At 38.1% G+C, this 25,049-nt stretch overlaps 1 protein-coding gene across 7 annotated transcripts in view; it reads right to left on the reverse strand.

Annotated features, from left to right (window-relative positions):
• SREK1 (splicing regulatory glutamic acid and lysine rich protein 1) overlaps positions 1-25,049 on the reverse strand; it is a 51,529-nt gene that overhangs the window by 20,046 nt on the left and 6,434 nt on the right. For 6 of the 7 annotated variants that reach the window (XM_016188333.2, XM_060191265.1, XM_007523500.3 and 3 more), the window contains exons 2-7: positions 17,015-17,148; positions 11,367-11,482; positions 7,727-7,891; positions 7,413-7,591; positions 5,902-6,032; positions 4,915-5,029 (exon numbers count right to left, since the gene is read on the reverse strand). In XM_016188333.2, the coding sequence (XP_016043819.2) occupies positions 4,915-5,029; positions 5,902-6,032; positions 7,413-7,591; positions 7,727-7,891; positions 11,367-11,482; positions 17,015-17,148 (840 nt within the window). Of the gene's footprint in view, positions 1-4,914; positions 5,030-5,901; positions 6,033-7,412; positions 7,592-7,726; positions 7,892-11,366; positions 11,483-11,764; positions 16,494-17,014; positions 17,149-25,049 lie in introns of those variants that run through there. The other variant, XM_060191268.1, reaches the window with a different exon arrangement.

A 25,049-nucleotide genomic window follows, 5' to 3' on the forward strand; every position in this document is an offset into this window, starting at 1 on the left:
CATTTTTTGTTTTTACATAATGTACAAAATTAAAATTAGTTTATATACCAAGTGTAAATAAAAGGCAACTTACCAAGATGCTACACCAAAGATAATCTGTTTGACAGGTTTTACCATTAAAACATTATAAAATGTTTTCTAATTCCTCTACTGGTTTATAAAGTTCAGCTTTAAAATATAAGTATAGTTTTAAGCACTTTTTCTACCACTGTCCTATGGGGAAAAAATTCTGGGTACAATTTCGTTAACTTTAGTCTTTGCCAATAACACTCCTATATAATGATAAGAAATTTTAAATGAAAAAAAAAAGAGAGAGCTAGAGAGTAAATTGCACACACCTCCCCAGATATAGCCAATGACATGAAATCTCAATTCCACCTTCTCATTTAAAGGAAAAGAATAAGGCAAAAACTAGCAGACTCATGGGTCCCTTGGAATATACCTAAAATAGACCTATAAGCTTTTTCCAAAAACGGAGACCCCAAATCTTCATCTGCAATATTCCAGTCTTTAGGTTCATGATTAGTCAACAATTTGTTCTGCTTTCTATCTTGACTCTTGCTCGGCCACCAGGTTCCAGATGCTATCATGATGCCAGCCTGACTTCCCTGGGCAGATGACCCCACCAATGTGTCCTGGAGCCCCACCTCCCCAGATCCCTACCACACTAGGAGAGAAGAGAGACAGACTGAGAGTATGGATCAGCCTGTCAACACCCATGTTCAGAGGGGAAGCAATTACAGAAGCCAGACCTCCCACCTCTACACCCATAAGGATCCTGGGTCCATACTCCCAGAGGGTTAAAAAATAGGGAAACTATGGGGGAAGGGGTTAGATATGGAGTTCTAGTGGTGGGTGCTGTGTGGAATTATACTTCTATGGTCTTGTCAATACTTCCATTTTATAAATAATAAAATAAAGGAATAGGAATAGGGTGGGGAGAATATTCTAGAAGGGTCTATAGATGCTAAGTAATGGAATTTATGTATTTTTGTATAGACAGCCAGAAATTGAAGAGAAAGACACCTGCAGCACTGCTTCACCATTCGCAAAACTTTCTCCTCTGCAGGTGGGAACCGTAGGCTTGAACACAGATCCTTGCACATTGTAACATGTGCGCTTAATCAGGTGCACCACTACCCAGTCCCTGCAATGGTTCTTCCAACTCATACTCCTAATACATCTAATGGGCTAGAATCAAGAGTTAGGAATAGTGCATCCCCCTAATAGGGATGGGGAAGCCATGAGTATTTTTCTTTCTTTTTTTTTTTTTTAATTTATTCCCTTTTGTTGCCCTTGTTCTATTGTTGTAGTTATTATTATTGTTGATGTCATCATTGTTGGATAGGACAGAGAGACATGGAGAGAAGAGGGGAAGACAGAGAGGAGAAGATAAAGATAGACACCTGCAGACCTGCTTCACCACTTGTGAAGTGACTCCCTTGCGGGGGGGGGGGGAGGCTCGAACCGGGATCCTTACACGGGTCCTTGCGCTTTGTGCCACGTGCAATTAACCCACTGCACTACCACCCGACTCCTCTTGAGTATTGTTCATCCTAATCCCCTGGTGATGGGGCAGAGTGATTCACAATCACTCATATATGGTGTGCTTTTTTTTTTTAGCTTTTAATTTATCTTTATTTATTAAATAGAGACAGCCAGAAATAGAGAGAGTAGATGGATATTGAGAGGGAGAGAGAGACACCTGCAGCACTGCTTCACCACTTGCAAGGCTTCCCCCTGCAGATGGGGGGGGGGGGCTCGAATCTGGGTCCTTGCCCACTGTAACATGTGCCCAACCAGGTGCACCACCACCTAGCCCGATTTTAAAAAGAATCTTTGTTTTAATTTTATAAGAAAGGAGATATCATAATACTATTCAGATCCTGCATGTGAGGAGCCAGAATTGTAGGCATGCAATTTTTTCCCCTTTCTAAACAGAATTCAACTTTTTTTTGTATTATTTAAGAACTCAACTGGTGTGCTCGCTTTGGCAGCACATATACTAAGAACTCAACTGGTGAAGAGCATGCATGTTTCTCTATGGCATGTATAAAAATTATATTTATAATGACCAAAAAAAATTAGTGTGTCTAATAGTTATTTCTAATGCTACATAGATGTATATGAAAACTCTCCCATGAATAACTACTAATTAACACGAGTTAATTAGAATTACTCATTCTACTAATTAGCATGAGTAACTCTAAACCTCTAACCCTTGAAAGGGGAAAATATCCAAATATACTTAAAATGATGAGAACAAAACCATCCAGGTAGGCAGTTAAATTGTAGAAAAAAAATCATACAGATATCATAGAAATAACTGTTTTGCTTTTCACAGCTTTAGAAAAACAGTTAAGATATCAGATTTGTAACATGGTTTTTTTATAAACAACAGCTACAACACTTTGCTGTTAACTTGATCTCCTTTACCTTCAGCAGTCTGTCAACCTATGGAAATATCCAGTCTATTACCACTACTGCTGAATCGCTTTCTTTTTCCAATTCTGGCGTCTGCTATACTGCTTTATTTCTTTAATATGAAACAACTTACTTCACTTTGATCTAAATTTACCTAGCTATAAAACCTTGAGTGAAGACATACATCAAAAATCACTTCTTTAAAATGATCTTGCAAAATTAGGAATAGAGAAGTAACTACTGCAGTAAATAGACAGTAAGCATCTATTTGTAGAATTCAGAAAATGAAGTTCCCTACCTCATTTCAATATCCTTGATCATCACAGAAAAAGACTGAACTTGCTGATGAAACACAGCATCTAAGTATAACCGGTCTTATTTTCTCCACTGCTCTCAAACACCTTTCTCTAATACTCTCATACACACACACACACACACACACACACACACACACACTTCCCTCTCTTCTTGGATTTAAGAATGGGTATGTATTTGCAATTTCAAATTTCAATGACAGACACCCCTCCCCAATACCCTAAAGAAACTTAAGCATCCCTTTAGACATAATTATTAGGACACTATTATTATTATTATTATTATTCTCTTTATTCACTGGAGAGAGATAGCCAGAAATGGAGAGGGCAGGGGGAGATAAGGGGAGAGACAAACACCTGCAGCTCTACTTCACCACTCACAAAGCTTTCCCCCTGCAGGTGGAGACTGGAGGCTCAACCTTGAGTCCTTACGCATTGTAAGGTGTGCGCTCAACCAGGTGCGCTACCGCCTGCGAGCCCCATTTGGGCACTTTCAATCAAGATGGTATTCCAAATTTACAGTCTGAGGTTCCCTTTGCACCAAACATAATACAACAGATTTTTTTTTTAAATAAGATAAACAGTATCTCAACAGATTAAATGCAGAATTTACATGCAGGAGGTCCAGATTTTATCCCTTGCACCATATATACTAGAATGGTACTCTGGCTTCTATCTCTTGTTCACATTCCCTTTTGCTTGAAATAAACATTTTTAAATTTTAAACTAAGATAAGCAGGATATTATTACAACTCAATGGCTGGCACTAAAGCTGCTAATTGCTCCAGCCATTTCACGTCCCAAAGAACAGCACCCCAGCAATAATTTTGTATTATTACCAACATATTATCTGTTTTCAGTCGAAGTTTTCTATCAGATCTATATAAAGACTTAGTTTAGGGGGCTGGGGGCGCACCCAGTACAAAGTGCAAGGGCTCCCGGGCTGGAGCCCCTGCTCCCCATCTGCAATGGGAAGCTTCAAAAGCTGAGAAGGTGGTAAGTGAAGAGACCTTTTTTCTTTCTCCCTTTCTATCTCCCCCCTTCTCTCAATTTTCTCTCTATCCTATCCAATAAAAATGGGAAAACGGCCACCAAGAGTACTGGATTCATGGTGCAGGCACCGAGCCCCAGCCATAACCCTGGAGGTAAAAAAAGAAAAACAAAAAAGCAAGTTTACTCTTAGGGAAAAAAACAAGCAAAAAAAAAAAAAAATCAGGATGTCAGATGTATAGAGCTCATGAAAAGATCACTCAGTGCCAAGTGAGTGACATTCTGAGTTTTCAGGAAGACATTTACTCATGTGGGCCTGGTATCTGGTGATGAAGTGTAGGGCTGAGAATTAAATACACTAACACATAAATGATAGCTTCATAACTGATGCCATGTAAATAGATGATAAAACTATGTCTACTGATAGTCATTACAGTATCTTTCAATACTGATGTTTAAAGCTGAAATTTAAAAATCATGTTCATACTTCTCTGGCCTTCCACCTTCCAGACTGTCTTCAAGACCTGCTAATGCTAGCTACCTCAGCGATGTCTTTAAAATCAGTTCTCGCTTTTTCAGTCTAAATGTTGTTTTCACAATCAAGATCCCATTATCTATCTCTTGCATGGACCATCAACTGGCAAACTACAGTGTCCATAGGCCAATCTATAACTATTGTGTATCTTTGTAAATAAAATTTTGTTGGATAGTAAAAAAGGAAAAAAGTTAGGAAATCATCTTTAGGTAGGAGACTGCCTTCTAAAACTAAAAAATGAGCTGGAATAGTAAAATCTAATATGAGATAGGTTAAAAAAAAATACATATTCACTGCCTCCAGTGGCCACTTTTTCTTTCTTTTTCTTTCTTTCTTTTTTCCCCAATCTTATTTAATAGAACAAAGAGAATTTGGAGGGGGGAGGGGAGAGACAGACACTCCTAAGTTAAGACACTTGCTGCAGACCTGCTTCACCACTCATGAAGCTTGGCCCCTGAAGGCGGGGGGGGGACCCCAACCCATGTCCTTGAGCATGGTAATGAAAACTTTCACTCTTAACTATTAATATAATGAAAGTAATGACAATATATTGGCAAATACCATAAAAATCGCCAAATTCTGAAATCCAGACATAAATTCAAAATCTTAAATAACTGAAAAAAATTTAAACATGAAAGTATAAACTCTCACCTGTGTTTTGACTGTGATCTTTTCCTTTTAGAATGAGATTTTGAACTAGACCTGGATTTTGAACGAGTGTGGGAACGAGACCGACCGCCTTTTCTTTCATTGCTCTTTCCAGACTCTGGGAGGAAAAAACCACTTTGCAGTGTAAGCTCAGAACAATTAAAGATCCCAGTTAATAATCAGGCACAAGTGGAATATACCACATATAGTGCAAGGGGCCTACTCTCTGTACATCCTCCTCCTGTGCAATTATCCTTCAGAAACATCCAAGAAAGTCATTGCATAAACTCGTTGAGTGCAGCCACCCTGCAGCAGTACATATAAACCAGATGATTATAAACAGCTGTTCGTAATATTTTGTTGCTGCCATAACGTACGATCATAACACGTCTGCAATTCATGACAGTGATTTTAAATCCATTCTTCATCAAATTTTCTAGAATTGAAACTTAAATTCTACGTATAATTTAGAAGATGTGACCAAATGTAAACCATCTAGACACTTTTAGACTGGATTTTAAAAATTATTATAATTAGCAACACCTAAGTTTGAATAGGTATATTCCTTTGCCTTGCTGAAACAGATTATCTTTACCTTTCCTAAATCATGAATTCTTTAATTTCTAAATTAAAACTTGAAAAAAAATAATGTTTACTAATAACATTTGAAATATATTCTTTTTAGTCTCAACATCATCTGTATTCTGCTTTTAGTCAGCTTTGATTTTCCCACTAAAGTAAAAAAAAAAAAAAAAAAAAAAAAAAAAGCTAACTCAGGCTAGTGTAGTTCAATTTAGAATCCTGGGAAAAGACATTTATTGCTAAGTGGTTATGTGACCTTTGATACTAGCAAGTCACTTACTCTTTCTGCAGTTTGTCTTCTTGTTTGTAAAATAAAGGAACTAAGCAAGATAACTTCTAAAATCCCTTCCAGTTCTAATATTCTATGATCTCAAACTACAAACTATGTTAACAACACAATGACCTTACCTGGTTCAATAGCTGCTGAGATAAATGACTGAGCCTCTCGTACTCGCTTCATTACTTCTTCTAATTCCTTAGCTGCAGCCTGAGGTGTCATCTCAGGAGGTTTTACTATTGCATTGTTGGAGTGATTTATTCTAAATTAAAAATATTAGCATATCACAAACATACACCATATTTTATAAAATATGAAATAATTCAATGTTCATGTAATACACCTAATTATAAGTCTGAAGGTATTTCAGAAAGCACATTCAGAAAGATATAGGGAAACACAGAATAGCCAGAAACCACCTCAAAACCATAACTAATCTTACTCCTACCTGTCATTAACTTGCTAAAAAGCCAAAAACAAAAGAAAAAGAAAACCCTAGCTGATTTCTGAAACAATTTAAATAAATCAGGACAAATGTCTTCCCATATAATTTAGATTATAAACCAAAATATTGCAGCCAATATTGAAATGAATCATGTCTGTCCTTGTAAGTTTTTTTTCCCTCCCTTTTCTACCAAGATTATCACCGGGGCTTGATGCTGCACAACTCCACCACTCCTGCTAACAGACATGGAGGGTGAGATAGATAGATAGATAGATAGATAGATAGATAGATAGATAGATAGATAGATAGATAGATAGGGGTGGGGGGGAGAAACACCTGCAGTATTATTCCACCATTCATAAAGCTCCCCCGCCCCCTGCCCCAAAGGTGGAGACCAGAGAGGTATGAACCCAAATCTTCGAGCATGGTAACATGTGAGATCTGCCAGGTGTGCCAACACCCAGTCCTTAAAGATTTTGTTGGTCACTTCTGGACTCTGGGAGGATGAGATGGAAGTTTTGTCTATTATGGTGTGCCATTTGATCATCCCTGGACCAATTTCAAATGTAGGAGACACCTCATCAAACTCTTCCCCTACTATGTAATAGTGTTTTCTCTGACACACAAATGAATTTGCTCTACCTCTTACACAACAAAACAGACACTTATAACACTTATTTATCCTTTTAAAAGTATCAGAATCCCAATCAAACTGTGTTAACTAAGCCAACTAATGCATAATATGAATGAAACAATTTCTGGTCCTGAGTATCTGAGAGGTTAGTTAGCTTTTCATTTTGCAAACAAGAAGGTGAGCAAACCTCAAAATTCACAATGCTTAATTGTAAACATTTCCAGAACTTAATATTATTTTCTTCCTGAATGTTGTAACTACCAAGATCTTACTAAATTGCACATTAGTCATAATGAAGTCAACCTAACTAGCTTTTTGAAAAAGCAGAAAGGCCTACGCAACTATTTAAAATATATAACCAATGTTAACAATATATCAGATCTTATAAAATAGACTAAAAAGTTAAAAATGGTAAGTATCTCATGTCTATCATTTATACTTTACATAAAGTCTTCCTCTCCACAAATTGCCAATTACTATTTAAATGGGGGATCTTAATTATACCAAAAATCCTCTTTATTTTTTTCTACATCATTAAAATGTCTTTGTTTATGGCTTCTTACTTCAGTGGCCTGTCTCCAAACATAACTCCATTAAAAGCAAGGGCCCTTGGGACAGAATTTTGGTCTGCAAATTCCACAAAAGCAAACCGAGTCGGCTGAGTCTCATCACCTGCCATTCGCACAAACTTCACTTCCCCAACTTGTTTAAAAAATTCAAGTAGTTGATCAGCTGTTGTTGTCTAAGGGAACAAAGTAAGAATTTCATAGTAGTCATTTTTTTTTTTTTGTTAATGAAACATGTCACTTTATCAATCAACTTTAAAAAGAAACAAACAGAGCTATCAATGTCTTTCATTCACTCTTAAATGCTTTACCTGGGAATTCAAATTGCCAACGTAGACTGTTCTCCTGATTTCATCGATTTTAGAAGGATCAACATTCCCCATAAGTGGAGGCTGGGGCATCTCTCCCAGTGCCGCAATACTGGGGTCTAGTGCTGCTGCTGGAATAGCACCCAAACTGCTAAGTGAAACACCCAGCTATCGGAAAAAAAAAAAAAAAGCACATTATTTTTATTAGTACTACATTACCACAACACACAGAAATTTAAAAAATAATTTAGAGGTCGTCTCCAACTTTGATACACCAGGGAGCTGAAATTCAGAGGAGAAACTACATCAACTGGCAGCCAGTGAAGCCTAGTTTCAAGCATCCTCCCTGGAGAGTCTGACACTTTGTGTATATTTCCTTTTGCTCAAAGATAAACAATTGTATTTATGAATGACAGTCATTTTGACTAAGCCTGTAATGTAGTTTCTAAGTAAATGAAACAAATAATGGTATCTTTAAATATGCCCGTGGCATTTTATAAGAATTTGTGCATTTTTAATTTCAAAATACAAATTAAAAAAAGAAAAAGAAAAAATTCCCCCCCTCCAAAACACAAAGCCATGTTAAAGTGAAATAAGTCAAAAAACAGAAGGATGAGTATGGGATGATCTCACTCACAAGCAGAAGTTGAAAACAGAACTTCTGGCTGTCTTCTCTATCCAATAAATAAATAAAAAGATAATAAAATTAAAAAAAAAAAAATTAGCCATCGGTGATATTTTAGTTGAATGAGGATGGTGTGTTGGTTCAAGAGAGAATGAGAAGAATGGGGAAAAAAAAAAAAAAAGAAGTTGAAAACAAGATCAGAAGAGAAAAGACTAAGCAGAACCTGGACTGGAATTGGTGTATTGCACCAAAGTAAAAGACTCGGAGGGGATGGGGGGGAGGTCCTGGAAAAAGGATGGCAGAGGACTTAGTGGGGGTTGTACTGTTATGTGGAAAACTGAGAAATGTTATGCACAAACTACTGTATTTACTGTCAACTGTAAAACATTCATCCCCCAATAAATTTTTTTTTAATTATTTTTAAAACCCCCCCCCCCTTGCACAAGGATCATGGGTCACAATGCAGATTTCCAAATTAAAAGACCTGGAAATATATACTTTTAAGACTTAGATAAAACAGTCACAAGTGGGGCCACGCAGCTGCACACTCAGTTAAGAGCACACATTTACCAAGCACAAGCACCTAGTTTTATGGCCCTGCTCCCCACCTGTAGGGGGGGTGCGCTTCATGAGCAGTGAAGCAGGTCTGCCAGTATCTTTCTCTTTCCCTCCCCCCCCACCTCAATTTCTATCCATCCTATCAAGTAAAATAGAAAGGGAAAGGATGAAAAAAAAAAAACTTCCAGAAGTGGTGACTTCAGAGTGTCAACACTGAGCCCCAGCAATAACCCTGGTAACAAGAGACAAGGAAAAAAAAGTCACAACTACAAAGTTATTAATTCACTCTTGTAATCTTACATAGAAGTAGCAGACACAGCTTTCAATTTAGACAAGTTACACATTTTATCTTGGGTTTATTTCTGAAGAAAAGTGGCCCCCTCCTAGGGCCAAACGGTGGTGTACACACTACAGTGCACAAGGACCTGGGGATCTCTGTCTCTCTCCCTCTCTATTTCCCCCTCCCCTCTCAATTAGTCTCTATCCAGTAATAAATAAAACTTTAAAACAGAAAATTTTTTTAAAATGGTCCGTCTTTTAAAATTAAAATATGCAGAATTTTAATATAAAAACCAAAATCCCATAAAACCTTTTCTCATACCATTGGAAATCACCAAGGAGGTTAACTTACTATTAATGGAAAAGGAGTTTTGTTTTGTTGTTTGTCTTATTATTATTACTGGATAGAAACAGAGAGAAATTTGAGAGATGGGGAGGAGATAGAGAAAGACCTGCAGCCCTGCTTCACCACTTATGAAGCTTCCCCACGCAGGGGGGGACCAGGGGCTTGAACCTGGGCCCCCTGCGCACTGTAATGTGAATGCTTAACCATGTGTGTCACCACCTGACCCCGGAAAAAGTTTTTGTCTTGTTACATTTATTTAGTCTACATCAATTTAATGTTGAGAATTTGCTCCCAAGGGCCAGGCCATGGGACATCTGGTTAAGTGCACACGGACCCGGGTTCAAGCCATGGTCCCCACCCGCAGGGGAAAAGCTTCTCAAGTGGTGAAGTAGGGCTGCAGGTACCTGTCTCCTTCCCTTCCTATCTTCTCTCCCTATTTCTATGTCTTTATCCAATATAAAAAAATAAATAAGTAAATAAAGAATCTCTTCCGATTACCAATGTTGTGGCTCATTTAACTAACTTTAATTATTTTCAGACACACACATACAGAGAAAAAGTGAGAGACCACAGCGCCAACTTTCTCCGGTGAAGTAGGGACCAAGCTCAAACCTGGACTGTGCATGTGGCAATGCAGTGCACTACTGAAACCAGTCTTTAACTTTTTAAATGAATTTAATCATCATAAACTGGAACAAAGCTACCTGTATTCTGAAATTCCCTATGCTATCTAAAATGCCGAGTTTCAATAACTAATTTTCTAAAGGGAAATTTCCTTTAGTTACCCTAACTGCTTCAGGAGTCATTCCAAAAGGCTGTTTTAAGTCAGTAATTACATGACGGGGCAGGGGGGACTAAACATTTTACTTCCTCTCCATTGTTAGAAAAAAAAAAAAAAGATTCAGGTAAAGAGATACCTCATGCAGTAGAGTGCATGAGTTATCAGACTCAGGGTTCTGGACTCGAGTCCTAGAAAACACAGGACTTTCTACTTTCTTAGATGGTGAAGTTGTGCTGTGGTGGTTCTCCTGTAAAGAGTATGGGGGGCATGGGAGTCGGGCTGTAGCGCAGTGGGTTAAGCGCAGGTGGCGCAAAGCACAAGGACCGGCATAAGGATCCCGGTTCGAACCCCGGCTCCCCACCTGCAGGGGAGTCGCTTCACAGGCGGTGAAGCAGGTCTGCAGGTGTCTATCTTTCTCTCCTCCTCTCTGTCTTCCCCTCCTCTCTCCATTTCTCTCTGTCCTATCTAACAACGACAACAATAATAACGACAACAATAAAATAACAAGGGCAACAAAAGGGAATAAATAAATAAAATAAATATTAAAAAAAAGATAAAAAAAAAAAAAAGAGTATGGGGGGCAGGGGTAGCGCAGCAGGTTAAGTGCAAATGCCACAAGCGCAAGGACCAGTGTAAGGATCCTGGTTCAAGCCCCCGGCTCCCCACCTGCAGGGAGGGTCGCTTCACAGGCGGTGAAGCAGGTCTGCAGGTGTCTTTCTCTCCCTCTCTCTGTCTTCCCCTCCCCTTTCCATTTCTCTCTGTCCTATCCAACAACGACAACATCAATAGCAACAACAATAACTATGACAATAAAACAACAAGGGCAACAAACGGAAAAATAAATTAAAAAATTAAATTAAAAAAAAAAAAGAGTACTGGCAGGTTGAACTGCATCTCCAAAGACCCTGACTTCATTCCCCTAAACACACATATATACACAGATACACATTCTTCTTTTTCAAAATAGACAGGGTATCTATCTTAAGTTCTCTATTCAGCTGAAGAAGACAGTTCAATGCTTACCCCTTTTCTAAGAGAAACGAGTAATACTTACTGTTGTCAAGGGATTTGGGGCTGGTATGGGAAGCAAGCCTGCACCAGGCATCAGACTTGTCATGGTTGGCGCAGGAGCCAATAAAGAGAGGGCTTTGGATTCCTCTGGGATTTTACCTGCCGAGGCAAGTTTCAAGCATTACAAAAAGCAGAAGCACCACACAAACTCTTACACTATGATTTTAAATTTACCCTTGCACTTAAAAAATAATAATAATAAATGAATCTATCAGATCCATATATAGAAATAAATAAGAACTTAAGTCTTTCCTTTTATCCTGCTCTACTAGGAAAAATAAAAGTGAGCAAAGTTTCAAAGACTAACAATCTCATTAATGGAATATTATTTTAAAATCGAATAATGTAGACAATTATTTAACACTTTGAGCTATGGGTCACCTGTACTGGAAACTTAATGTTCATGAACCAAACGATATCAAGCATGGACGCTTTCCCAGGACGGTGTTTTCGCGGTGATCGAAAGTTGTGTTACACATGACAACCGTTCGTGTTGGCTGCATCACTAATAGCACACAGAACATCAGATACAGAAAAGAAGAACATTTTTTAAAGTTTAATCCCCAGAAATGGCAAATAACCAAATTAGTCAAAAAAAGAAAAAGAAAAAACAAATATGTGCAAATTGAAATTTGTCTCTTACTGAGTGCTCCTCTACTGTTACTCAAACTACCTACTTGTGATGCAAACAATTTTAATAGTCTTCCAATATATTCCCACCAATTTTAAGTACACAGGGGAAAAGTCTATCACATGTAATCTATTTAAATGAATGCCTACACCCATTCAGTTAATAAGCATCTCACCAATACCAGAGATGCATAGAGAATTCAGCTCCAAAAAAAATGTTTTGAAAATGTAAGCACAAAAAGGTCCTAGGCTCTAGAAACTAATTTGGGTAAACTTATCTGAAGAGGCATGATAAAAAGTAAGGCATCTTTGTGACACTTTAACTAATATTAAATAATTATGTCACTAAATCAATCCCTAAAACACTAAAAAGGGGAAAAAAATCTCTATGACTACAAATTTAAAAAAATTACTGAAATAAGTACATACACTCTACATCTAATTATTAGTTTCTAATCAATTTAACGAAGACTGCAACTTTCATACATTTTATTTGGACCGCCTGTATCTTACCCATCTTTTCTCCAAAATATTTCTTTAAAAACTGTCTGTGTAACTACTTAAGAACTGTTCTATGTATGTGCTAATTGGCTACACACTTTCATTATGAATTCTTCAAAAGTAATTTAAAATATACAATGTATATGCTGAACTGAAAATGGAGTAAATCCATGCTGGGTTTTTTGTGATCAAAATTCCATTTATACAACCAGATGTGTAGGTAAAAATCTCTAAACAATATAATCTAAATACACTTCTAACCACAGATGGATTTTAAAACTTCATTTAAATAATAGCTACACATTATTTATAAAAATTAAAATTACATTTTATTAGATTTAACAAATGTCTAATTTTTTCTAAGCTTTGTAACATCATAATCAAAAGAAATTTATTTTGTTTTCTTCTGCACACGGATTTTTAAACATGCATAATAATAAATAAAAAGTAGGCAGGCCTTACTGAGACACCAAACTATTTTATATTTTTTACATACTAGTATTAACACTTATCTGTATACCCAAATATGCACTATACTTTGTCTATTATAAATAGGTTATTATTTCTTAATGTTTATAAAACCCTAAACATATGTTGATAAAAATAACTGAGGTCCTGAGATACAGACCCTATTTTATGCATCTAAAATGTAAATCAGGCATTCCAATCTAGCAATATCCCCAATACAATATTATTTGTCAATTAAACTAGCAAAACTACTATAGAGGAGTGTAGAAAGACTACATTAAGGTTATAAGCTTAATAGTCTTCCAAAGTTGACTTCAAAAAGGTAGACTGTCTGGTCCTTACTGTCTCTCACAGTAGTAATAAACTATTATAAATATTAAGTCTAACTGTAAGCACAGCATTTTTTTATTCTAGTATCAATAAAGATACTTTAAGAAAAAAGTTCCACTGCTTAATTTCCAAGGTAGAATTTTACTAAGTTTACCCTTTAAATACTATCAAAATGTATTTGAAACATGATAATAATGAGCATTTAGCATTTTCCCCAAACTATACATCTCAAATACAACTCAGGAAAAAAAAAAAAAATCTCTCAAGAGTATTAACATGAAAGTACGAGTCTTTGATCTCAGAATCCATGAAAATGTTTGTAACCTCAGAAAAATGTTCTCAACAAGAACAAAAATCTTCAAAGAAACACAAGTAGTCAATACTTCTCAAATATCCATTCCCCATGTAGGCAACAAGGTATAAATCAAGGAAGTAAGAAAAAAAATCATCATAAAAGCAAGCCTCTTCTATTTGCCACCCTCAGTCTGCTATAAGAAATCTACTTATTTTCCTTGTTGATTTTGTATGCCTAAAATTTTAAGGGGAAGGATAAAAACTAGAAGGCATTTTTCTTTCTTCAAACCCTCCTTCCAAAAAGAAAGACCACAGCCACAATGCTTTCCCGTGCTGCACTGGTATTTCTGTGTACCAGGGGCTTGAAACTATGGCTAAGTAGGCACTCTCTCAGATGACTATCTATCAATCCCTCAACTGGTTCTTGTGAAAAATGCAATAGTGAGGGAAAAAAAAAACTCCCAAAATGTTGCACTGAGATCAGAAGGTGCTCTTAAGACTCATATCAGTGTTTAATGTTTTAAGAACAAAATGTACCTTTTCATCCTATAAGCACCAATTAAATTCATATTGGGTTTCATAATACTACATCCTAATTTTTATTTCATGAGGGTTCATTTTGTCTTAAACTTGAACTTTGTTAGTCATTTCCCAATATAATTTGTATTACAATGTTATAAACCCTTAATGGAATACCATTTACAAAGAACTGGAAAACCAGCTCACAAGTTAAAGTGAAAGAGATTTAACAAAACAAAAACAAAAACAATAAAAGGGACAAAATAAAGAAAAAGAAATAAAATTAAAGTAAAACAATAAAAAACAGAGACAGGGCGTCCATCTTCTGCGGTTCAGACTCCGATCTCATTTCCCCAATGAAGGTTTCACTTGGCGGCAGGTTTAGTGGCATGGCAAACAATGCCTAACTCAGGCAAGTGTAACAGGTCTGCCTTGGCCAGTCTAGTCATCTAATAATGCACAAATATCACATAGAGAAAACATACAAAACCAAATTAATAGTCAAAATCCATCTACCAGAAAATGTGGACATAAAGTTATGACTGATGATTAGGTTGACAACCCAGTTATGTTTGACCTTATTATTCTCTAAGTGTTAACATTTATAAAAAGAAATCTGAGATACACGCAACAACAGTCATTAATATAGACAACTAGAATGCAAGGATGTTTCCTTAACAATAGCTAATGCTTACCATATTATCAAACTACTACACATCACACCTTATTTATATACAGTTTAGGATCTATTCACAAGACTATCTGAATTATTTTTTAAAAATGAAACAGCAAATGGGGAAAAAAAAAATTTCTTGGGAATGTTGTCTAGCATCTTCTATTTCCTTCACAATGCTGTTTCCCCAACAAGGAAGAATGCAGTCAAGGAAGTAAACAGACGACTGCTTCTGGCATACAGGACCTGCTCCACTACAATGCTTTCCTTTGGTTTATTTCAAACTCTTTTTTTTTTTTAATCTTTCCTTGAACACAAATACACTATTTAATTTGCAGTGCATAATCAGATCTTTAACAGCTCACTGACATTCTTCAAGATCCATAAATTCATGAAAAATGTGTACTAGAATGTTTTCCAAATACCAGCTATTTTAGGTGAGTGTTCTGAAATGTAACTATCCTACAGCAAAAAAAAAAAAAAAATTAAATTACTGAATTTAAGTTAAAAATTAGTATAATTTTGTTTCAAAATGGTAACATTAAAAATACTTAGAAGCTCTTGCAATAAATGTGCATCTATTCATCTCTACTAAGTAAAATAAACAAAACAGAACTTTTACACGCTTGCTACACTGAATGTATAACAGTTACTCAAGATTTCTCTTTAAAAAAAAAAATCTATGGGAATATAGCAAGGTTCCAACAAGGTAGCACTGATAATTTCTTAATTCAAATTCAGTAACAAGCTAGAACATACCAAGATCCTATGTTGGTGGTGGTCTAATTTTCTGAATTGATATTACAATTTAATAACCCTTCTACCTGATTTCTTTTTTCCCATGCAGTTTTACTAGTGAAAATGGCATGAAGAACTAAACCACAGCTCTTTTCCTACCTTGTTCTCCAATTTTGGGCTCACAATCCCTTTGCAGATCAGTAGATAAGAATAGAGTTCACAAATAATTAACCTCAATGCATCTTTATTCTCCATTTCTCCACTGTAAACCCCCAATTATGGGAAAAATACTTTCAATTTTATCTGAAAAAAAGACTATCCTATCTTAAGACTTCAAAAATAGCAAACTCAGTGTATCTGGCTGTAATGTGTTTGATATCCCAGAATAGACATTCTGAAGTAAGCATAAAACCTTGAAAACTGTTTATTATATAGTAAATTATTTTGTTTGTCCTGCCTCTAAAAGAGGTTTTAAGCATTAGATGTGAAAGGTCATTAAGCTGTGATAGGCAAATGCTTTATACTATAAATATTTATTATCATTCACCACTGAAAACATATTTTAAAGATGTATAAATTATAACAACCACTTTAAATTTTAAAATCAATGTATGCATGTCATAGTCAGTGCTCTGAATAAATCTGCTACACAGCAGAATTTTCAAATTCATTATAGCCTATTAAAAGCGAGTGATTCTATAAATAAAAAATTACTTAAAAAAAAAAAGTTTAGCTCTTGAAGCTGGTCAAGTAAAAGTCTAACAAATAAATAGAATGCCAATGGCCTTGCTCCCATCATCAACAACTATTTTTTGGTGGAAGCTTTAGAAAACTGCTTTCTGTGATTGCTGTTGGGCTAGGGAGATAGCATAGTGGTTACACAAAAGACTTCCATCCCATGTCTGAGATTGTGAGGTCCGAAATTCAATCCCCTGCACCACCATAAGCCAGAGCTGAACAGTACTCTGGTTTAAAAAATTAAAAAATAATTACAATGAGTATGGAATAATAATGGTTTTCGTAGCAATTAAGGTAAGTATTAACCTTAATCCGGCAAGAATGTATACACTGTTTTTACCTATATAGTATCGTACACAAAGGCAAAGGTTTACTTACACATTTAAAATAATTACCTTGCCAAGTTAATATTTTTCTTTATATTACTTTCCTTAAGCAGGTCCTTGTGTTTTGTGCCATGTGTACTTAACCCGCTGAGCTACCGCCCAGCCCCTATATGACTTTCCTTACAACTTGCAAACTGCAGAAAGCCAAAGAAAAATAGAGAAACCTAGTAATTTAAAAATCTTTGAAATGTTTAGCTACAAAATCTCAAACATACATAAGTAATTAACCATTGTAACTTATTTCCTCTCATTCATACACACGCGCACGCACACACACAAGTACTATTTGCCAATGTCTAAAAATGTAGTAACAGGGCATATTAAAATGATAGGGAAAAAATGAGAGATACCAACCTTCTGCACATGGGACTACTATCAGAGCTCTGTCAATAAAAACCGTGTTAGTTAGATGCTGGGCCACGCCAACACTTGATGGGTCACGAAACTTAACATAACATACTTTGGAAGAAAAAGCAAGAGGTGCGTTGCTGGAAGATAAAAAAAAAAAAAAAAGGAATAATAAACATTTTGCTTTGTCATTTTCAGTTAAAATTTCTTAATTCTTTTTTTTTTTTTACATAATCAAGACAAGAAATTTTGTTACTGAGAATCAAAAGGTACAAGCTTGCAATTGTAAGTACACAGCATGGGAATGTTGACGCATGGCAATTATATACTTACCTTCTCATCACCAGGGCTTTGCCACTCTGGGCTGTTTTTCTTTTTTTTCAGATACAGAGAAAGACACACAGAGGTAAGCAAAAGACCCTCACACCACCAAAGTTTCTTCTAATGTCTTGGAAGTCAGGTTCGAATCTGGGTAGTATGCATGGCAAAGCACATACATGTGAGTTCTTTTGCCAGCCTATGGCAATTATATTTAATAATACCATCATACATATTTAAAAGTTGCTAAGAATGGATTCAAATTTTTCATAACAAGAAAAATTTCTTGTGGGAGCTAGATCACCACCTGTTAAGCACATGTTATAATGTGCAAAGACCCAGGTTAAATTCCCTGGCCCCCACCTGCAGGGGAAAAGCTTCAAATGTGGTGAATGCTATAGGTATCTGTCTCTCTACCTTCCCCTTCTACTCAATTTCTGACTGTCTCTATCTAATAAATAAAGATAATGACTTTTTTTAAAAGGAAAGAGAAGATTCTTGTGACTGTAGGGCGATAAGATGTTGACTAAATTTATTTTAGTGGCCTAGGAAGCGGGAGAGTGGATCAAGAGTTTGGACCCACAGGCATGACTTCCCCAGTTCCCAGCACTGCATGTGCCCGAGTGTTGTATGCTTTACATTGGGTAGTTCTCCCCCGCCAAGAGAATTGGATCAGTCCAGTTAGTTTCGCGGGCCTGCTTGGCCCCGCCCCCAAGGAACCCCACAAGAGTTCCAGAGTGGAGAGGGTTCCTGAGGGACAGAGTAAGAGAGAGTGCTTGCGCCGCCGCAAAGAGACAGCAGAGTTCTATTTGGTGATTAGCTTGGTTTAGTTTATGAATCGTTGTTCTTGAATAAAGAAATACAGCTTCCCTGCCCAGCCGTATGTCTCTGGTCGTCTCTGTTACCCGCCCGTGAAGCTAGCCCCGCCCGCAAGAGCTTCCGAATTTTTAACAACAAATGGCGCCCAACGTGGGGCTGACCTGCGCATCTCTCAGATAAGTAGACAATTTGGCTACCTATGTACTATGGCCTTCTCTTCTGCTTGTGAAGAGATCTCCAAAGGCCTCTGCTCTTTCTTCACGAGACTGTTTTGCTGTTTCTGGAACATTTATCTCTGGACCACTCTGTGGTTTCCACTCGCTCGGGCGAACTCAGAACAGCAAGCGGGAATAGCCAGCGGGCGGGAGGCGAGGCGTGGAGCTGCTGTTTCCACCTGGTTAAACAGCCAGCCAGCCGGCTGCGCCCAGACAACCCCGCGCACCATGCCCGCAGCCCGCAGGAGGCTGACGCCAGCACGCAGGAGGCTGATGCCAGCACGCAGGAGCCCGATGCCAACACGCAGGAGCCCGATGCCAACACGCAGGAGCCCGATGCCACCACACAGGAGCCCGATGCCAACACGCTGGAGCCCGATGCCACCACGCAGGAGCCCGATGCCAGCACGCAGGAGCCCGATGCCAGCACGCAGGCCAGCCCACAGGAGCCAGCTCTCCACCGTGTGGCGCAGGGCACTGGACATGTGATCCCTCCACGCTGCTCGGGCACTGCGAGCAGGGCAGCAGACATGGCAGGGCCATGGGGCAGGGCCGCGGCAGCCTATCATGGTCGCCACCCCTGGGCACCTCAGCCCGCGCCTTTTAAAATTCTGGCCCGCCCACCCTCTTGCTATGAATTCTGGAACGATCCCAGACCTCCCGGACCCCCGGGCTCCCTGCTGAAACTGGGCACACGAGATCTCCAGCCGCCGGTCCAGTCTGAAGGCAGACAAGCTGGAGTACACAGAGATTTGTGCAGAGATCGCAACCTGCAATTCCTAGAAGTGGAGCTGCGCGGGAAGCCACCTCCAGATGGTGAACCCCCCCCCAACAACTAAGACAGTACATATCTAAATTCGTGTTTGAAATGATGTGTCTTCGTAACAAAGGTTTCTCTCCTTGTGCATTAATGACCATGTTTATGTGTATGTTTAAAGTTTGGTAAACAGTAACTTTAAGGCTAAATTCTTACTAGTCAAAGTTAAATGAAAAAGGTTTTCAACGTAATTCTCATAAAGATAAAATTAACTTACATTTAAAGTCTGAGGTAAAAATTAGTTAACAATCAATATATTTTAACTAAGTTGGTCTAAACAAAAGGTTAAATAGACTTGTTGATATGTAAAACTCTTCATTACCTTCTCTATTAGAAATGGTAGATCACACAATGGCTATGCTAATTATTCTCATGCCTGAGGTTTCCTTTCCTGCACAACTAGGGTGTGACTCCATTTGAATGGGTGTAACAAAAGGTTAAAAGACGTTGTTGATATGTAAAAGTCTCAAATTCCTTCTCTATAAGAAATATGCTAATAACAAGTTTTGTTTCATAGTAAGTAAATTGCAGCCAGCTGCCTTTGGGACTCTAGGCCGTTCCCCACCCCCATGCAAATGCCCGTCAAGGCAAGTACGCCCCCCAGAGGCAAGAAATGTTTTTTTTAAGCTGATAAAGTTTTGCCCACAGAGACAAGATAAGGCCCCCTCAAGCCTTCCCTTGACAGCACACTGGTTCTTGTTACTTGCTTACATGTTTCTCCATGTTTGTGCCAGTTTCTTTTTTAAAAATGCCTGTATGATATATGTTTCTGTTCACCCCACACCCTTGATACTGTAGTCATTTAGTTAAAAAGAAAAGGGGGAATTGTTGTATGCTTTACATTGGGTAGTTCTCCCCCGCCAAGAGAATTGGATCAGTCCAGTTAGTTTCGCGGGCCTGCTTGGCCCCACCCCCAAGGAACCCGCAAGAGTTCCAGAGTGGAGAGGGTTCCTGAGGGACAGAGTAAGAGAGAGTGCTTGCGCTGCCACAAAGAGACAGCAGAGTTCTGTTTGGTGATTAGTTTGGTTTAGTTTATGAATCGTTGTTCTTGAATAAAGAAATACAGCTTCCCTGCCCAGCCGTATGTCTCTGGTCGTCTCTGTTACCCGCCCATGAAGCTAGCCCGGCCCGCAAGAGCTTCAGAATTTTTAACAACACCCGAGTATTCTAGTTCATGTTCTCTCTTTCTTTCTCTCAATAAATAAAATATATTAAAAGATATTCCCTAGTTATCTTGCATGTACATATTTGTCTAATCATCATGTTGCACATTTGAAAGTAATGTACATTATGTCAATTATACCCCAATAAAGAAGAAAAACATGTTGCTAAAGACCATCAAGACATCAAACGGGGTGGGGGGGTGAGGGGGTGGGTAGCATGATGGTTATGCAAACAGACTTTCGTGCCTGAGACTCCAAAGTCCCATGTTCAATCCTGTACCACCATAAACCAGAGCTGAGCAGTGTTCTGGGAGAATAAATAAACAAACAAAAGACATCAAACGACACCTGGCACTGACACTGGGGGAGCACCACAAATGGTGAACAGTGCTGTGGTATTTCCCTCTCAGCCAAATCACCTAATTCCAAATCTCCTGTAACCTTAATCATTCAACTCATTAAGACTCAAAACCAGTTTTATGTATTATATAGTATTCCCATAAGCCAAAGAAAGAAAGACACACACTCGATAATCTTATTCAAAAAATAAGACTTAAGAAAACAGAAAAACACAGGGTGAAACATTACTAAAGCACCCTCGGTCTATTTCAGCAGATGTGAAAATTCTAAAATAGCACACTGGGATGTGCTGACACATTATTTTAGGGAGACATTATATTGTTCCTCTATGACAACTGCATCTTGTAAAACATTTCTTCAGTAAAATTAATTACGAAAGTAATAAATTCCTTCACACACAGCAACAAATGCTATACACAAAATAGAAAACCACATTAAAGATTAATTACACATAATAATGCTATTTGCCCAAGTGACTTTGCATTTTGAACTTAAAATTATATGTAGAATATTAGTATGGTGAGGCTAATTAATGATGCAAAAAATAAAACTACCTCTTTATTATCCAACCCAATTCACTCCTGCCAAAGGTCATCCAACTCAGACCTACACACTCCATCTGTGCCTCACTCAACATCTAAATCAAGCCTTTTAAGTATTCACTGAGGTACACACATCCAGAATTAACTCTTCTTTATATTAGCAAAACTCCAATTCAGAACCTCTCCTACACTCTAGACTCCCAGTCCCAAGCATACATAACTTGATGACCATGGAGCTGATCCCTGAACTTGCTAAATCTAAATAACTTTGTCAAGGTCCTACTGATCTCTTTAGGAGAATAGAATAAATGATACAGAAGTTTACCTACAAATAGAGAAGACTCAGAACTACCAAAGCAGTTCTGTGAAAAAAAGAAGAATAGAGGCATTTTCCTTCTGACCTCAACTATATTGTATGGTACGGGGGGGGGGGGGGGGGGACACACAGATCAATGGATAGACTGAGAACCCTCATACACATGAACAGTTACTATATGGTAAGGGAACCCACAGTATGAAGAAGTGGTGCTAGGAAAATTGGGTGGCAACATTCAAAAGAACAAAACAGGGGCAGGAGCAGATAGCATAATGGTTATGCAAATAGACTCTCATGACCCAGGCTCCGAAGTCCCAGGTTCAACACCCCCCACCCCCGGCCCTGCCACCCACACCATCACAAACCAGAGCTGTGTATGCAGTGCTGTGGTGAAAGAAAAGAAAAGAAAAGAAAAGAGAAAGAAACCAGACATCTCACTAAATACAAAAGTCAGCTCAAAATGAATCAAAGACATGGGTGTCAGATCAGAAACCACAAAATGCAAAGGAACCATACCAAAAAAAAGGCATCTTACTGAGAGAATATATTCGTACACACAGCACATCAAAGAGCTAATAAATAAAATCTCAGCAAAAATAAGTAATTTTTAAAAATTAAAAATAGGGAAAGGACTTGAATATATTCTTCACCAAAGAGGTTAAATGGCCAACAGGCATATAAAAAAGATGCTCAAAGACACTGATTATTAAAGAAATGAAAAACAACAATAATGTATTACCTCACACCTGTGAGAATCTCATATATTTCAAAGGGCAGGAACAAATGCTAGCCAGTATGGGGAGGGGTGGTATACTGTTGGTGAGAATGTAAACCGGTCTAGCCCCTGTGGAAAAGTCTGAAAATTGCTCAAAATATTTAAAAATGGGCCTACCATTAAATCAAGCGATTTCTCCACTGTAGGACTTGGGATCCCCACCCCATTAGCCTCCCTTCCAGAGCACTCCTTCAGCCCTTGGCATCTGCTGCAGTAGACCCTACCTAGTTAAGTTTCACCGTTTCCCTTTCTTGGTTTCTTAAGCCCTGAATGAGTGAAACCATCTTATTTCTCCTTCTCCAACTTTATTTCACTTGATTCCTTTAAGTTCCATCCAAGCTGTACCAAAAGAGAACATTTTATCATTTCTTACAGCTGAGTAGTATTCCATTGTGTTACACATACCATAACTTAAACTAAACCACTCACCTGTACTTGGACATTTGGGTTGCTTCCAAATTTGGACTATTACAAATTGAGCTGCAGTGTACACAGGCATGCCTATTATCTTTTTGAATATGTGGGTTTTTTTTTTCTCTCTCTCTCTTTGTGTGTTACTCTGTCTTCTTTCTCCTAACATAAAAGTGGCACAGTGGATCTGTTTTCTGTGTTCTTTGTATCTCATCCCTTAAGAAGCTAGTGATTTTTCTTTTCTTTTTTTTTTTCCAGAGCACTGCTCAGCTCTGACATATGGTGGTATGGGGGGGCTGAACCTGGGGCCTCAGAGCCTGCTTGCATAACCATTATGCTATCTCCCCTGCCCACTAGTGATTTTTCTAAACCCACAATTTCACTATTTCTCTACTACTTAAATTTATTTAAAGACAACACATCTACTCATATTTTGTTTTCAAGACAGAAAAACTGAGAGGGAAGGAGGAGACAGAGAAGAGAGAGACCTGAAGCACTGTTTCACTGCTTTTGAAGCCCCGTACCCAACCCCACCACCACAGGTGGGGACAAGGGGCTTGAACTCAGGTCCCTGCACACAATAACGTGTAAGCTTGGCCAGGTGAGCCACCACTCAGCCCCCTAAAGATACCTGTCTACTCTTAAATCCAGGAATAAAAATACCTGTTCCCAGAACACATCTGAAATCTAGGTCATCTTTGTACATACTGCTCCATTTAGCTATATCCTCTCTAACCTCAGTTCTGGAATGGTAAATCCACCTTTCTTCATGGTTCAAGTTTCCTAAGTCTTTAAGGAAGCTATTTTAAGATATTAACATGATTAATACTCTGTGTGTGTGTGTGTGTGTGTGTGTGTGTGTACACAAAACATTCTTTATATTTTCAGTATAACCCTTATTATGTCTTTATGTGAAATCCTCAGAAGATCTTTAATTAAATTTCTAACCACAACTGGAGAGTCACATAAGCCTATTTCAATGGCTAACCTGCAACCTATAATTTGGGGTAATTTCATCAAATGAACTTGAAACAGATTGGAAAATCAACTGAGCCAAAAGTCACAGCTTCAGGCAGATGACAGATCTATAATGAAATAAAACAGATAGATATTGCTGTCTCTGAAAAAAAGACAGCTAGTCACTGGTGTCTTTCTAGTTTCCAGCCTTTGTTCCCAAGAAGTTGTTTTTATTTTTTAATTTAGGGAAATCTCTATCTTTTCAGTAATAAAGTCTGTTCTTAAGCCAGACAGGACAACACAATTGCTTCCTTTACAACCAAAAGAATCTATTATTGCAATGAGCTACTAAAGCCCTAACAATTCCAACAAGTGTCACTTTTGGCATTTAAAAACCTACAAGAGCCAGACAAGTCACCACTAATATTACAATTCCTAAACTGACAGAGATTCCTTTTGTGAAAAAAATGGAAACCTAAACAGCCACTGTTGAAAACTGAAAATGTATTTCCAAATACCCCTACTTTTTTTTTTTTTATCACTGGGACTTCAGTACTCTAGGTTGACTCTTTTTTTTTTTTCTTCCTCCAGGGTTATCGCTGAGGCTCTGTGCCTGCACTAGAAATCCACTGATCCTGGAAGCCTTCCCCATTTCATTGCCCTTGTTACTGTTGCCATTGCTTGTTGTTGTTGGATAGGACAAATAGAAATCCAGAGAGGAGGGGAAGACAGAGATGAGGAGAGAAAGAGAGACACCTGCAGACTTGCTTCACCACTTGTGGGGCAAGCCCCCTGCAGGTGAGGAGTCAGGAGCTGGAACCAGGATCCTTACACCGGTCATTGTGCACTTAACCCACTGGCCCCTGTTTGACTATTTTCTTATCTGACAGGAAGACAAAGATAGAGAGGGAAGAGACAGAAAGATAGCATAGCATTGCCCCTAGTGTGATGGAGGCTGGGCTCAAACCTGGGTTGTGTGCAATGCAAAGAGGTAACCTCCCAAGTAACCACCTTTCCAACTCTAAAAAATTTTATTTTTAACTTATTTACTTTAGGGGGGCAAACACCGCAGCACTGCTCATCTCTGGCTTATGGTGGTGCTAGGGTTTGACCCTAGGACCTCTTGAGGGTTCAGACATGCAAATCTTATGCTCTAATGCAGTAAAGCTATCTCCCCAGCCCTCATTACAAATGTGAAATATCCACAAGAATAGGAAATGTGCATCTGGTTAATAAAACAACTGCATGTTAAGACATGCCACCAACATGTGAGAAGTCTAGGGGACTGGTTAAAAATGCTGGCCTGTTCTGAATAGCATTACTTTAAGAGTATGGACATTAGGCATGA

Source organism: Erinaceus europaeus, chromosome 5, assembly GCF_950295315.1.
Source record: "Erinaceus europaeus chromosome 5, mEriEur2.1, whole genome shotgun sequence".
Taxonomy (NCBI): Eukaryota; Metazoa; Chordata; class Mammalia; order Eulipotyphla; family Erinaceidae; genus Erinaceus; species Erinaceus europaeus.